Below are 16,986 nucleotides of genomic sequence, written 5' to 3'. Positions count from 1 at the left end.
TTAAAAACAACAACAAATATATTGCCATTTGAGCATTTAAGTTTCTCCTATCTTAAGTCAGACAGGTTTTCTTCTTTTGGGAATTTTTCATTTATTTTTAGTTGTTCTTGGAATAAATAACTTGTTTTTGATAATTTTGTTTTCCAATATTTTGCCTCAGAAAACTCTTGCTTTTTTAAAGCTGCAGCAGTCATCACAGCCGTCTCTTACTGTAACTGAGAAATTATGATGAATGAAGTACTTCAGAGAAACGCAACGGTAGAATTCCCAAAGACTTACTACTCACATCTGCAAAGTACATGAGTCCAACAAAACAATGCTGACATTGCCATTTTTATTTCCAGCTCTTGGTTCAGTGTTGTTGTTTTTCTGGAGAGTTCCAGCAATTGATTCATAACATCCACATCTGTATAATCTTACTTTTCCATGTTCTTTGTGATTGCACAGTCGAGGAGGTTGCCTTCTAGCCAAGAGTCAGCTGGTTAATTCATCAATAAGCTATTTTTGAAGACTAGTGGTTTGCCATGATACTTAAAATAGGAGAGAGAGGTCACCTGTTAGAAAGTCATTGCTTCACCTCTTTCACTTTTTTTTTTTTTCACTTCAACTAGACTACTGTTTCTGAAAGTAAGGTCCATAATCCATAAGTATATCATGATTTTGTGTGATTAATGCAAAATTACCTAGCCCTGACCTACCTGAGCAGAAACACTGTAAGATTTATGTCTGTCTTCTGGTGATAAAAATTGGTGATTTTTAGGCATGATCTAGTCTGAGAATTGTTGTCCTAAAATTCAGTGTTTCTCAGATTTTATTTTGCATATAAATTATCTAGGGATCTTGTTAAATCCAGATTCTTTTTTAGTAGGTCTGGAGTGGGGCCTAAAATTCTAATTTCTAACTAGCCTCAGGTGGCACTTGATGTCTCCAGAGTTCACTTTCAATTGACTCCCCCATGGGGAAGGCTTAGATAAACTACTCTGTTGCTGGTTCTTGGCAGATGTGACAGAGTTGCTGAGACAAAGTATCTTGGTGCCCTGACTGTGGCTTATTGTTTTGGGAAAAAAAGACGTATTCCATGTCTATTGAGCTTTTAGATTGTGGAAGCGGAGAACTGATCAAGTAGAGATCATGATGGGACATAGTCAGATAAGCAAATCTTACAATAAATCATATTGCAAGAAAAAGTAAAGAACGAAGTGATCTTGGACACAGCTTTATTGCTATTACTCAGGAATGGAGGGGTGAATTTTAAGACATTATATGTTGATTAGCCAGTCTAATACCAGCCTGGCTCTGATGGTTTTATGCTCAGATCATACCTTCAATGCATCTGAAAACAGTGGTGCCCATCCTCTGGCTATTACTAATGTTTTCCTTCAGCCAGAGTCCATTGGGACCATCATTATGTCAAGACTATAGGACCTTTGTCCACTATACCCCTACCTATGAGCTGAAGGATTTCTTTCCTACTCAGATGAGAGGCAGGGACGTTGAAGAAATATAGGAGGTAGAACTAGAGAATACTTAATATCCTTCTAAACTAAGGTTGAAGAGCCTACTGAAAGGGGCATGTGAAAAATTTAGAGAGAAGTTGGCCTCGTTAAAGAAACAGGGTTCTGGAGGATGTGTTCAGAAGAATAGTGAAAGGAGTGATGGTAGCAGAATGCCTTTCTTAGCATAGGGGGGAGGGAGACGACGATAGGTACAGAGAGAAGTGTTTGATGATAATGTCCTTTTTAAAGCTACGGGAGTTTGGAGAAGAGTACTGCTGAGAGAGTTAGCCAAGAGACATTTCCAGAAGGAAAGAAAGTTGAGTCAATAGCACTAAATGTGGCAGAGTGGTATGATGTGATAAAAAATAATTAGATTTTGGCAACTTATTGATTACCTTAGTGAGAGATCAGTTTAAGAGAACTTTGCTACAGGAGGTATGGGAATAAAACCAAAATTTAGTGGGCTGAGAAATGAATAGAAAGAGAAAAATGAACACTTTAAATATATGCTAAAAAAATTGGCAGTGACTAATAAAATCTCAACTCTTTGCTTGGCATTGATCAAAGTTTGTTCCACCACATCTGTCTAACTTTACTTTCTGTATCATTCATATACAGCCTTTTTACCAAGTAGATCTGGTCTCCTTACTGCCTTGGAAACATCATTCCAATTCTACATAGGTCAATATTCATGCTATTACTCCTGGTCTCTGTTGCTGGATAGAACTTTTTTCTCTAATTTTACCTTCTTTCTTTCTCTTTTCTTCATTTCTCTTCCCTTCCCTACTCTCCTCTTCCCTTTCCTTCTCCCTTCTTTTCCCTTCCCTTCCTTTTCTTCTCTCTTTTCTTTTCTTCCTTCCTTTTCTTTTCCTTCCTCTCTCTTTTCTTTTTTTCTTTTTCTTCCTTTTCTTTTTTCTTCTTTCTTTCATTCTTTCTTTCTCCTATTGCACAAAAAGATGTACTCGCAAATTGTTAGAAAGGAAAGAAGAGATTTGGATCTTATATGACTCTAGGCTTTGGTGAAAATTGATGTGGGCATTAGAGAGAGAGTGCCTCTTGGGGTAGGAGGAGGCATACCATTCTACCAGGAATTTCCACAGAATAGCCATTTCTTAAAAGACTGCCCTGGATACTTAATAAATAACAACTCAATAATAAATAGAGTATGAATAAATAATAAATAAATAATAAATAATAAATAAAGTATTAAGGATACTTAATAGTCTGTAAGTACTATATACCCAAGACCCAGTGCCAGTCTGAATATAGAATCTTAGGAACAGATACCTGTAGCGTCAGAGGTCGCTGAGCTGCCTCTGTGACTACTACCTTTTGATCAGAATATGTCCCTGCTGCTTTGCCTTCTCTAAGGCATCCAGTTATGGATTCCATTATGTTCTTACATTGAAGCCACCTGTGCTATTGCCGAGCATTGATAGTTTGGATACACCCTAACTTACTGAGGAGGTGGTGGATGTATCTGTGAGACTAAAGAGTGGTTGTCTTCAGTAAAAACTCTGATTTTTGTTCTTAGGTATATCTCAGTCCTTTCTTCTTCTTCATTTTATTTGGAGAAGAATACCGTTTTTATGGAAACCCTCAGCTCTACCATTCTGTTAGTTAACAATAAATTTAGGACACTTTTGTCCATCTTTCACACTCAACTGATACAACTGATACAAAAATCCCTGATGATGGATCTGAATACATCAGATGTTATAAGGCATTGCAGAAAGGTAGGATAAAACCGTTGGTTAATGTTTCCCTAACATTGATAAGTACATTCTTACACTAAGATATCTAAATAATGCCAATGAATGTAAAGATAACAGTAGGATACAAATAACACATATAGATAATATCGAGACAAATATGAAGAATAAATATATTTTAAGATTATTTTATCCTTTAACAGACTCTCATTCAGTTAGACAATAAAACTAGAAGAAACTACTGAATTCTAAAGTTCTAATGATATAGTATCAGACACAGGAATAATTTAGCCTTTAGTTTTTCTTGAACCGTATGAATTTAGGGAAGCTAGTTTTTCAACCTGTGATGCATTTTTAAGCCTAATTTCTTCATCTGTAGAATGCCAGAATAGAACTGGTGTAGATGGGCTTTAACTTTCACAACTTTACGTTGAAAATATAGGTATAGGCCAAGAAGAATAAAAATATATAACGTCAAGGTGAAAATGATAGCTTCAAGTGGGAGAAAAGGAAAATGTTTAATAGTGTAGAGTGCCATAGATTCTTACTGGAGGGTAGGAGAGTGTGCTCAGCTAGCAGGAGAGTGGAATTGAATTGGAGAGTTGTGTAGTGTGGCTTGACTAAAATATACTGGCCAAAAAGTGAGCAACAAGAGTCCTGCATATGCACATCCTAAATGATCTTTCCCTAATTTACTAAAAGCCTTTTAACTTTGCAACTGGAAAGGGAAATGAACTGAAAGAAGAGAAATTGTCTTGGCTTTCTTGCTGATTGTATGACTATCTGAAAATGCTACTTGTAGAATAATATGAGAAGAAATGACAACTTAACATTTTTGTCTTCCCATCTAAGAATACAGTATGTCTCACGATTATTGAAGTTACCCTTTATGTTCTTCATTAAAATTTTTATCTTTTTCCCCCATCTATGTTTTGTGTTATGGTTATCTCTGATAATATAAATTTATGATTAGTGTGAATAAGATATTTAAAACTACATTTTTGAGGAGATGTATTTATTTGTTTGAGAGAGAGAGAGAATGTGTGCAAATGGTGTGGGGTGGGTAGAATGAGAAAATCTTCAAGCTGACTCCCTGCTAAATGCAGAGCCTACCTGGGGATCCATCCCACCACCAGTCATGACCTGAGCCCAAACCATGAGTCAGACACTTACTGACTGAGCCAACCAGGCGCCCCTACAACTACATTTCTTTTTTTTTTTCTTTTTTTTTACTGGTTATTGATGTATATGTCAGATTTTTTTTTATTGTCTATCTAGTATCTAGCCACCTTGTTCTTTGCTCTTATGGTAATTCTAATAGTTTGTCTTTGAATTCTTTTGCATTTTATTGATACGGTTGTATTCTGTATAGGTAATAGCATAATTTGCTGTTTGCCTTTCTAACATTTATTTCTCTTTTTTAAAAAATCCAATTTGTTGACATTGTCCTCTAATAAAACACTGAATACCAATGGGGAGGGTTGACCACTGTTTCTTTATTCTAAACTGATTAAGACCTGAGCATTTATGGAGCCCTATCACTTTCCCTCTCCTTTTCTCTTTCATCCCATCATGGTCTTCCACTCATGAGTAAATGAGAGCTCAGAGTAGAGGACTGAACTGATTTGCTTCATTTTGATGTAATCACATATTTCTTAGGAACTTCTGTAATATGCCATGGCTTTTTTTTTCTTGTAAAAGTAACACTTTATACTATTTCATTATTATAAGCATACCTAAGCTCTGTTTATATAGTAATGCAGCATGATATAACAGAAGAATTGGAATGTGTTTACCTTCACAGAAAATGAACGGACGATTTAGTCATTTTGGTATTTTAACATATTCACTCTCAGCTTCTACTCCCCCAAGAGGTCAATATACCCTAAGTTAACAATTCCTTGCCCTCTCTGTTTCTAATTGGAGAAGACTGAAAAAAATTAGATCACAGGACTTCTCAGAATTGTATATACAATGAGAATAAATCAGTGAGAATAGGAGTATTTGCCTCTGATAATGAGCCTAGCATAAATCAAGATTTTTGAGGTGTTTGTAGTATTTGCTTCGGGGGCTTTTGTGCTTATTTCCAGGTATTGGCTGTTTGGGGGAGTTGAGGTTCTAGAAGAGTAGTGTGTTAATGTGTTAAAGTATATCTTTATTAAGGAGAACACTCTTGGGATGCCTGGATGGCTCAGACAGTTAAGCATCTGCCTTTGGCTTAGGTCATGATCCTAGGGTCCTGGGATCCAGCCCTACATGCTGCTCCCTTTCCCTCTGCCTGCCACTCCCCTGCTTGTACTCTCTGTCAAAAAAATAAAATCTTAAAAAAATAAACAACAAAACCAAAAAGAACACTCTTGTACCTTAGGAAAGTAACTTTTGTGACAGGCTGTCTTTCTTCTGACGGTTGCCTCATTGTGGGTGGAACCGAAAAGACTAATGTGTTATGGGATACATACACATTTTACAGCTATCTGACAGTCTTATTCTTAATGATGGTACCTTCCTTTTTTTTTTTTTTTTTTTTTTTGGTCTAGTGTTTGTACTTAAATGTCCTTATAGAGTCTTTCTTTAATTCACTGCATCTAATTATTTAGCAGTCAAAAGAGAGCTAAGTATGACAGCTCCCAGTGTTACATTCACCACCTCTTAAGTATCGCTTCTGCTTGCATTCATCATCTTAGTTTGCATTTATTCAATACTTTTTCCCCTCTGGTGTTATTGCTTGCCCTATAAACTGACTGGACATTAATTGTGACTTTGACTAATCACTTTGTTTGCTCTTGGATTTTGGATAAGATAGCAGAAACAATAGCATTTGGAACTTTCGTGTGGACTAGTTTTCTTGATAATCTCCAGTAAAATCCAGAGTCTGCTAATCAGGGCAAATGTTAATGAAAATAAACCACAGCATCCACATTCTTATGAAGCCGATAAAAAATATGGAGGCCACAGTGACTCAGAGCGTTTGCTTAACAGACTATGAAACCAGTTCTCCCCCCCACCCACTCTCAAACTTCTCACTGGTAGAAAAGAAAGGATCAGAAATCTATAGGAGATAAGTTGTTTCAAAGATACTAACAGCTTTGTTAGCAAATTAAATAACTCTTATAGTACTAAAAGAAGTTTGGCAGTTGAGATATGTATACAAATCATGATACTTGGAAAAGGAGTGGCAATGAAAATCTACTTTCAAGTCTGGAAATTTTAGCTGGTTAACCAAATGTTGAGACTGAATTATTCGGTTCCCTCAGATCAAATTTACCATTTTGTTTTTATAAGATGAATTCAGAGATAGCATAGTTCTTCAAAAGTCCTTGGTGAGTGACCTGTAAGTAATGGGTGTTGATGACCCACCCTTTATTAACTGTTCTTTTACCTTTATCCTGACTCTGGGGACTCAGACTAGATGTTGGTCCTCCTGAATTGCTTGGAGAGAACTCCACATTGGTTTTCCTTTTCTTGCTTCCCCAAAACTGGGTACTCCGGTGTACAATGTCTTACCAATCTGTGAAAGCATGATGTCCATTGAACTAGAAACTAAACTACCAGTGGGTCTGCTCTTCCAACTCATTCACATACTTTTTTTTTTCCTCTATGAAATAAATGGCTGTTTATTTATATGCTAACCCATATAATTCCCCATTTTCCTTAAGATTATTTCATGGGATGTGCATTCATGAATTAACAAACAAGGACTATTTTAAAATGACGAGATGATAATGTGTTTTTTTCTAGACAATTGTGCAGATTAGTTTGACAGTTTTCCTTTCGTCTTTAAGGTGACAACCCTTGTCAACACGAGCAACAAAGGCCCATCTGGTAAAAAGAAAGGGAGGTCAAAGAAAGCCCATGTACTGGCGGCATCTGTAGAGCAAGCCACTCAAAACTTCCTGGATAAGGGTGAACAGATCGCCAAAGAGAGCCAAGATCTCAAAGAAGAATTGGTCGCTGCGGTAGAGGATGTGCGCAAACAAGGTAGGAAGAATAATATTGTTCAAGACGGTTATATATTGATGTGCTAACAATGGATTTATCTCTAGAATCAGTTCATATTTGCTCAAAGAAGTCATCTTCTGTTTTTCCTCAGTATCTGTGCTTGTCATTTTTAATATTTGCTGGGCTTAGGTGCATAGACAAATAGAGATGTTTTTAGTTGTGGCAGTAAGTAAGCACAGCTATGAAAGCTTTATGTCCGCAGTTACTTCCAGATTTCCAAGTTGTTTTCTCTTGGTAGATGAATGTGGACTCCTGTGTCATACTGGGGCTCTAGGGAGGGCAGGATGAGAATACCTCATACTTACAGAGTCACTGAACATCCTGGGTTTTAAAGAGGAGGGAGGAGATGATTGTAAAATAATATAATGAAATTATTATTGGTTTGTATGATTTTCAAATTTATATCTTCAGTTCATAGCTAGTTAGATCTCTATGATCAGTTAATTATATAACTAGCTAGTTAGCTATAATGCAATTTTTCAGCATACTTAAAATGTTTAATTGTGGTAAAATATACATAACATAAAGTATACCATTTTAACCTTTTTTTTTAAAGTGTATAATTCAGTAGTGTTACGTATATTCACCACATTGTATATAAGTGGGACCATATAGTATTTCTTAGTGACTGACTTATTTCACTTAGCATAATGTCTTCATGGTTCATCCATGTTGGAGCATGGGTCAGAATTTCCTTCATTTTTAGGACTGAAAATATCTAGTATATGTATATACCACATTTTCTTTATCCCTTCATCCATTGATAGACATGGGTTTCTTCCGCCTTTTGGCTATTGTGAACAATTCTGCTATGAACATGAATATAGAAATACCTCTTTTTCAGTTCTTTTGTGTATATACCTAGAGATGGAATTGTTGGATTTTATGGTAATTCTACTTTTATTTTTTTGAGGAAGTTCTGTACTATTTTCCATAGCAACTGTACCCTTTTACATTTTCACCAACAGTGCACAAGGGTTCCAGTTGAGCCATATCCTTGTGAACGCTTGTTTTCTTTTCTTTTTTATCATAGTCATCATAATGCGTGTAGGGTGATGGCTCCTTGTGCTTTCCATTAGCATTTATCTAATAATTAGTTATATTGAGCACCTTGTCATATGCTGGTTGGCCTTTTGTCTGTCTTCCTTGGAAAAATGTGTGTTCATGTCCTTTGTCCACTTTTAAATCAGTTTGTGTTGTCGTTGCGTTGTGAGCTTCTTTATCCGTTTTGGATATGAGCCCCTTATTATTGTTTTGCAAATGGGTTCTCCCATTCTGTAGGTTTCCTTTTCACTCCATTTGTTGTGTTCTTTGATACACAGAAGTTTTTAATTTTGGTGTAGTTTTAATTTTGGTGTAGTTCTGTTCAGAATTTGTGATTGAAAATGCCATGAAATCAGAACAGATTACGCCCCAGCCTGGCCTCCTTCATGTGTTTCCTATCTCAGTCAAAGCCCTTCATATGTATCCCATTGCACGTTGCAGAAATCTTGGTATCATTCTTGTTATTTTTCTTTCCTTCCAAATACAGACTATTACAAAGTCCCATAGATTTTTAATTCCAAAATATCTCTTAAGGGGACCAGTTCCTGTCTTATTTGTTTAGAAGTACCATGTTCTACCTGCCCCAGGGCTTTAGTACATACTGTCCTCTTTTACATAGTTAAGGATGACTCATTCTGCACATCCCAGCTCAAAGAAAACCTTCCTAGTGAAACCTTTCCTGACACTTTTGTGTTTTTTTTGTTGTTGTTGTTGCTTTTTCCCTTATCACATTGCATAGGAGAGTTTAATATTTGTGAAGTAACCTGACTGATAATTTTCTACCCTGCAATACTATAAATTCATAAAGATAGAAACCAGACCGTGTCTCTTTTGCTGATCCATGCTCTGCGGTTCTTAGCAGTCAGAAGACTTCAATGAGTATTTTTTGAATAAATGAAGCAATAGATGAATAAATGTTCCATCGCTTTTCTTCCTACAAAACTACCACTTTTTAAAATTCACAGATGGATATTTAGTCCTTGGAAATACCAACCCTCCTTCTCCACCAACAGCCATCATTCTTCATGCTGCCATCTTCTTCCCTATCTTCTCTCCCCTGAAAGTTAATTTCATTTACATTACCCTAATATAAATTGTTATGTAATTTGAAATGTTAGATTTTATAGATTTCATCTAATGTGGGTGAAGAATATTTGTATATGTGTTTTAACAAGAAAGCTTCCAAATTTTCAAGTGTTGTTGAAGACTGGTATTCTTTCTGAATTGCAAATGTACACTGTTTGTTTTCATGCATATGTAGGTTTTTTCCCTTTCTTTTTTAGGGTGACTGCCACATAATAAATTGCATACATTTAAAGTGCACAATTTTGTAAGCTTTGACAAATGTATACACTGTAAAACCATCACCACACTCAGGATAGTGAACCTATCCCTAGTGAGGAGGGTTTTGATTGGTCCCTAGAATGCTTTCTCAAAGCATTTATCTTTTATGGTGATATATTTTCCTTTTTAGTTTTTTTTCAACAATCTTATAGCTTTCCTTTATTTTTTCCTTGCAATTTAGTTTTCACACATTCTGTAGAAATTAATATTTCCCTTTTCTCAAAGCTTATACAAGGAATGCTATTTTTTTTTTTTTTTTTTGGACGTGATATAATAACCAACATAGTTCTTGGCCAGCCTGTCCAGGGGATATGAGAGTGGGATTTTTTTTTTAAAGATTTTATTTATTCATGAGAGAGAGAGAGAATACAAGCTGAGGGAGAGGGAGAAGTGGGAGCCTGACATGGGTCTCCATCCCAGGCCCCCGAGATCATGACCCAAGCTGAAGGAGGATGCTTAACCAGCTGAGCCACCTGGGCATCCCAAGAGTGAGATTTTTTGAAGATGCTAGTTTAGGACAGTTTACAGAAGTCACTCTTATAGAGGATATTTTAAGCTTTCTCTGTATTATCCACCTCATATTATAGAAAAATTATGTATCGGAAGTGATGCCTATGTGTTAACTCTATACAAGCTCAACTAGTGAGGCACCTGGGAGGCTCAGCCAGTTAAGTATCTGCTTTTGGCTCAGGTCATGATCCCTGAGTCCTGGGATGGAGCCCAGCGTCAGGCTCCCAGTTTAGTGGGGAGTCTGCCTCTCTCTCTCCCTCTGCCACTCTCTCTCTCTCTCTCAAATATATGAATAAAATCTTAAAAAAAAAAAAAAGCTCAACTATCACATGTCCATTTTGCTGAACATTGTCAGATTTAAGGAAACATTACTTTAGCCTGCAAAATAACAAACATTCTATAGGAAAAAGCTTTAGAAATTTTCTTTTTCTGTTTCTTTCATTGTCAAATATCTCTCACCCACAAATAGAGTTCAGATGTCTGTCATATGTGAGAGATGCCTCTTGTCTCTGACAACAAGGTCCTCAGGCTCTCCTTCGCATCTGTGCCCATGGGCTCTCCTTTCTGCACTCTGCCCCTTCTCAGTTCTTGGTGTATAATCTCCTTAGCCCATCTGGGTTTATCCAATTTGTCCATTGGCCCCATAGCTCGATTTTATTTACAAATGAGAGCCTGGGGTGATTTTTGGAGAGAGAGAAGGAGATCAAGGGGAACACTTAAGGATTAGAACAGGACTATTTAGTTATTGGAAACTTCATAACTTAGTATCTTTCCTCCCATCATAGAAATCTACTGTAAGATGATATTCAGAAATTATGGGAATACTGACATTGAGAAATAATATCTTCCTGGCTCTAGTGTCTGTATATGCTCACTTATCAAATAATGCATAGTTTAGAACCAAAGCTGAGAGGTTATCTGTTACTATTGAGTTGTTTTTGCTTTTAAATCAAATGATCAGAAGTGTTGCCACTTTCTCAATAATTTTCAGCATGAGTCAAAGCCAGAAGTTTTAACATTGTGCAACTCCATTTTCAGACTTTTAATACAGAAGCATTTCTTGTTGATTTTTGTTTTTATTTTGTTTTTTGAGATTTCACAGCATCCATGATTATAACCACCGTAATACAGCAAGATTATATATGAAATTATCTAGTTATGCCGTTATTGTTTCTAGGCTGACTTAGTGTTGTTTGAATTTCTTTATCATTTGAAAAATGTATTATCTCTTTTAAACCTAGGCTCTATGCCAGATTCTTAAAAGTGCTCAGTATGAGGGGTGATGATATTTTTACTCTAGATTATTCCAGTAGATTTTCCTGTACTTTTAGGTTCTAACCTGAAAAAAAAAAAAAAAAGGTGTTTTGAGTACAAGTGTGATAGAATCGCTGTTTAAAAAAAATGACAAAAATAAATAATCAAAATAGATATTAAAGAATATAAATCACTGTACTTGAAATTTGGAACTCTTGATATTTTAGACTTAGGTAAAGACGGAATATTTGGTCAGGGATGTGTGTGTGTGTCTGTGTCTATGTCTGTGTGTCTGTGTATCTGTTTTATCATAGCTAAGGTAAAAGTAATTACATATATGTATATTGTCTCCTAAATTAAATTTAAACTTCATCAGGATAGGAACAGTGATGTGTACGTATTTCTACTCCCAAAGTACTTAGCATGGTCACTCTAGCACATGGCATGTCTTTATATTGAAGCTCTGGGGAAACAAAGCTTGGGACAGAGAATGCCAAAACATTTTTTTTTTTTTAAGATTTTATTTATTTATTTGACAGAGACACAGCAAGAGAGGGAACACAAACAGGACTTGGAGAGAGAGAAACAGGCTTCCCACTGAGTAGGGAGATTGATGCCAGGGCTCGATCCAAGGACCTTGGGATTGTGACCTGAGCCAAAGGCAGATGATTGATGACTGAGCCACCCAGGCACCCCGCCAAAACATTTTTAACCTTTACCATTAAGACATTCCTGGATTTGAAACTCTTTCCGCACTATGGACTAGTCTGGGGTTCTCAATATTGCCTGAGAAGCTTTTGAAACTCTTGATGTTTAGGCCTTAATTCCTATCAGTTAAGTTAGAAACTGTGGAGTAGGACCCAGGCATCAAGGTTTTTTAAATTCCCTAGGTGATTCTCAGAGTCCACAGTCTCTCGTGGTTTGTCTCCTCCTCCAATTTCCCCCAATTCACTCCTCTCCATCTCCTGATGTCTTCTGTGTTATTCCTTATGTTCCACAGGGAAGTGAAACCATATGAAAATTGACTCTCTCTGCTTGACTTATTTCACTCAGCATAATCTCTTCCAGTTCTGTCCATGTTGATACAAAAGTTGGGTATTCATTCTTTCTGATGGAGGCATAATACTCCATTGTATATATGGACCATGGGGGCAGTAGGGGATTAGGTGAACTTGGTGGTGGGTATTATGGAGGGCACATATTGCAAGGAGCACTCGGTGTGGTGCATAAACAATGAATGCTAGAACATTGAAAAGAAGTAAAATAAAATAAAATAAAATGGAAAAAAAATAAATTAAAAAATTCCCTAGGTGATTAATCCTCATCTTGTTGATTATCTCCATTTCAATGACTCATCAATCCCTGTTAGTCAGCTACTATTTCACAGTAGGAAGCAGATGACAGTCACTCATTTTAATAGGTCTATAAGCCTGTAGTTTACATGGAGTTAGACAGGTGAGATTTACATAGGAGAAACATCCTGATAGTCTATGTTAATTTGTTGTGGATAGATGTATTCTATGCTAAATGATGTCTTTTTTTTTTTTAATGATGTCTTATAATGCCTGACCTTCTGAAGGTACTCTGAGAATATACTTTAAGTGTATACTAGGGAACCAAATCTGTAGGACAATTAATATTTAAAGTGCTGTTGGAAAAGAAAGGTATGAGGCTGGGATTAGCAAGGAGGAAAGCTAAGCATGGATTAAAAATCTGTCAAGAATAGTGGAGTAAGCATTTCATGTTGAAGCAACATGATTTTTTAAAAAGGGAAAGAGATTTGAATGATATTGATAATTGGGAAATGGATTGCAAAGCCTTGATTTGATGAGAAGTTTCATATTCAGGCATAGTTAGAAATCTGGTAAGATGATAAGAAGGGACTATAGTGGGAAAATTTAGCAATTAGGCTGTGTATAGACAACATGATGCAATAAAGATAGGAAGAAAAGAAGGAAGCTAGCTGATTGGCTCCTCCCTCTTTAAGTGATATTTTACAGATTATTTTGGTAACCTCATGGAAAGTTGACTAAATCAGAGAAAGATTGGACTCAGATTGCTTATATGTTACTGTAGAGGTACTTTGAGGTTCTTGGATTGGGGTGGTGGCAATAAGAAGAGAAATAAGAAACTAGATGTTACAAGCATTGTGAAAAAGAATAAAAGATATGCCATTTCTTGAAAGGAAGAAACAAGAGTTAATATTTACTCTAAATTTTTGGCTCTAGACAATTTAATTGGGATATTTAAGGGGTGACAGGGATGGAGAGAAGTGACTGATTTGATCTTAAACATCGATGAATGAGAGGAACTGCCTAGCAGATGGTTAATGCTATGGAAATGGAACTTTGAAGAAACAGAGAAATTTGACATCTTTTGAGTTGATAAATGAAGCTTTCAGAGACAGAATTTTTTTTTTTTTTTAGTAATTGCCAATAGATATATAGAGAAGAATAGAGAGATGTAGGTTCAGTTTTAGATGAAAGGCTCAATTAAGATTACAAGATGGGATAGAAACAGAGAGGAGAGGCATGCCCTGAAATATGACCAGAGAACAAAGGTAGTACAGAATCCTGAAATCAAAGAGAATAGAATATTTTGCAAAGGAGACAGTGATCAATCTAGACTCTAGAATGCTGTTGCAATTACATCAGATTTTTCTGAGATCGGGGAGGATAAATAATGAAAAAATGCCTTGGATTTTGCTAGAAAGGTATCATTAATTTTATTTAAAAGTTTATTTTCGGGAAGCTGAAGGAACAGAGTAGATGGTAAAGTAATGGATATAGAGGAAAGCTCACCATATTCTTATTTGGCCATCATTGCACTATATACATCATTGTACTTTTGCTTCTGTAGATAGTCTGGTACTCAAATGAGGGACCATATGTTATGATTTTATGTATCCCTGGGCCTGGCACATAGTGAGCACTTATGGCATGATTCAAAGATTGCCACAATGTGGAAGGGGAAAAATCAAAGAGTGATTAGAAAATAATTAAAGGCAAGCAAAGAGTATGATTTTTTGTTTATTTGCTTATTTTGTTGAGCCCAAATCAGAAGTATCCAAGCATAGACCAAGAGAAGGAACCACTGGTGAGAGTGATCATAGATACAAAGGGAAAAGGCTCAGGTTGGTTGCATGAGATAACACAGAAGGTACATTTATTTATCTAGAAAACAGGAAGGAAGGAGGAGAGATGTACCCAACAGTTGGTTTTATAGAAAAGACTAGAACCAAAGTAGATTGGTTGAAACTATCTCATTGTTTTGAACAAAAGAGGAGGTGGTTTTAATGAATTCTGTATATTTAATATTTGAACACTGTTGTAGATTTTTTTAAAAAGTTTGTCTGTAACCAGCATCTATGTGGGTCTCTCATATGTTTCTAAGGGGTTTATTTATTGAATAGAACTGATTGTTACTGCAGCTAAAAATGCCAATTTATAATAGGCTTAATTGTCTAAGAATTTTTAAATTTATTTGGTATGTACTAGCATCTGCTAGCAATGGGATGCTCACATATTGCCTTTATGAATCTTCTTTGATTTGACATAGATCCAAAAGCTATACTTTGAGTGATAAGCAGTCTTCTTCACATTTGTCCAATAAGCAGCTCCATTTAAGTGGTAACACAACAGTTGCTTCCACGCCATCCCGTTTTTATAATTCCACACCCTCTTGAGCCCTGGATCAGTTACTTGGGTAGTCTATCTTCAGTCAACAACATTCTCTGATTGTCCACTCTCTGTCTAGGAAGTTATAGCAGCCAGGCCAGGGTATAGGCAAACATGTACATGGCCCTCATCCAACTTTAAGAGGAATCCCATAGAGTGAAGTGACAATAGGTGCAAATAAAAGAGGTAGTTTCTTCATGGAATCATTTTTTTTAAGTCCGAGATGGCCAAACCATTTTCTGCTCATATAGGGTTTGGTTTATTTGTTTGGATACAACCTCAACTATTGTGATATGGTGATATCATCTAGTCCCATCATTAATTTTTTTTTTTTTTTTTTAACCAGTCAGTATTTATTGAGTAACTGGGATACCTGGGTGGCTCAGTCAGTCAGGTATCTGACTTTGACTCAGATCATGATCTCAGGGTCCTGGGATTGAGCCCCACACCAGATTCTCCACTCAGCAGGGAGTCTTCTTGTCCCTCTGCCCCTCGCCCCTGCTCATGATTGGCTCACTCTCTCTCTCTCTTTCAAATAAATAAATAAAATCTTTAGAAAATATTTATTGAGTGAATGATGAATAGTAGACAGAGATAGAAAGATAAGACTGAAAAAAAGTAGTAGAGAGAGAAGGGTGTCCCTCACATCTCTGAGGAGAGAGACCTTTGCCTCCTGATGACTTAGACTTTCTCTTCCCCCACCCCCTTTGTTGTTGGGTGTGATGTTGGTGGAATGAACTGGTCCCACAAAATCTCTAGTTCTTATCAACTCTGTGAACTCTCTAGCTAAGATCTGATCCAAGGCCATTTCCCTGGCCAAGAACCTCCTACTGTCAGATAATGCTGTCTCTCATCTTCCACCTACCCTATTAATATATAAAACAACACAATGTGGGGGATGGTGAGGGAATTTTCTCTCTATAGGAGATAGATACATATATAGGAGCCCTATCCGTAGAGTTAAGCTCTCTAAGGAGAAGGAGAGCTGGGGGTATTGCAAGGATTCCACTACAACTCTGCTTGTCCTTTTTCTCAGGATGAGTATCTCCCAAATATTCCTTGGTTTATGCTTCCGCTCTTGGTGTTCTGAATTTTTGTTTTCCTAGAGATATTTGACTTGCTTTTCTGTGCTGTGTGCTGACTCTTCACTGCTGCTTGACTATCTTTGTGTGAGTGGTATGTTACTATGTTCTAATGTAGCATCCTATTGATCATGGGGTGGGATCTTGCTTGTATGGTTGGAAGGCTAGGGGATCAGGTCTCCACAGAAAGAGTGCACCTTCAGGGAAGAAAGGAAATTCAGGACAGAAAATGGAGATTTGAGAGACAAATCCTAGGAAAGAGCAAAAGAAAGAAAAAGTGTAATCACTTATCTCTTTGGATCTTGCTTCCTTGAGCTTGGACTTTGTTGACTGTAGATCCATTGCTTTAAAAAAATAAGATTATGAGGATGCCTGGGTGGCTCAGTCAGTTAAGCAACCGACTCATGAGTTTGGCTCAAGTTATGATCTCGGGATCATGAGATCGAGTCCTGTGTTGGACCCCATGCTGGGCGTGGAGCCTGCTTAAGATTCTCTCCCTCCATCTCCCTCTACCTCTCCCCCAGCTCACACTTGTCACTCTCTCTCTCGGTAATAATAATATCAAGTAATATAATAAAGTTCATGTTAATTAGATGAAGCAAAAGCAGACCTTGAAGTTGGTCTTTAGTCTCAGACTCTGTATAGCTAATTCAGGGATCTGATGATGCTCTTCTGTGTCCATGACCACTGCTGCTCACTGTCCCTCACACGGCATCCTTTCCCCTTCTTTATAGAGGCTACTTTCACAAGTGTTTTTCTAAAACGAAGTTCACAGACCTCTTGGTTCAGAATCACTTGTGTGAGGATGGGTAATATCTATAAAAATTCAAATTCCTGAGCCTAGCCATAAACCCAGATTCAGAATAGC

General features: G+C 36.8%; 1 protein-coding gene across 3 annotated transcripts in view; it reads left to right on the top strand.

Annotated features, from left to right (window-relative positions):
- CTNNA2 (catenin alpha 2) overlaps positions 1-16,986 on the top strand; it is a 1,106,640-nt gene that overhangs the window by 223,568 nt on the left and 866,086 nt on the right. For all 3 annotated transcript variants that reach the window (XM_032880681.1, XM_032880684.1, XM_032880682.1), the window contains one exon: positions 6,991-7,186. In XM_032880681.1, coding sequence (XP_032736572.1) covers positions 6,991-7,186 — 196 coding nt within the window. The remainder of the gene's footprint in view (positions 1-6,990; positions 7,187-16,986) is intronic.

The sequence above is a fragment of the Lontra canadensis genome, unplaced genomic scaffold (genome assembly GCF_010015895.1).
Source record: "Lontra canadensis isolate GAN:19392208 unplaced genomic scaffold, GSC_riverotter_1.0 scaffold71, whole genome shotgun sequence".
NCBI classification, from domain to species: domain Eukaryota; kingdom Metazoa; phylum Chordata; class Mammalia; order Carnivora; family Mustelidae; genus Lontra; species Lontra canadensis.
This window is presented reverse-complemented; position numbering and strand designations above follow the sequence as displayed.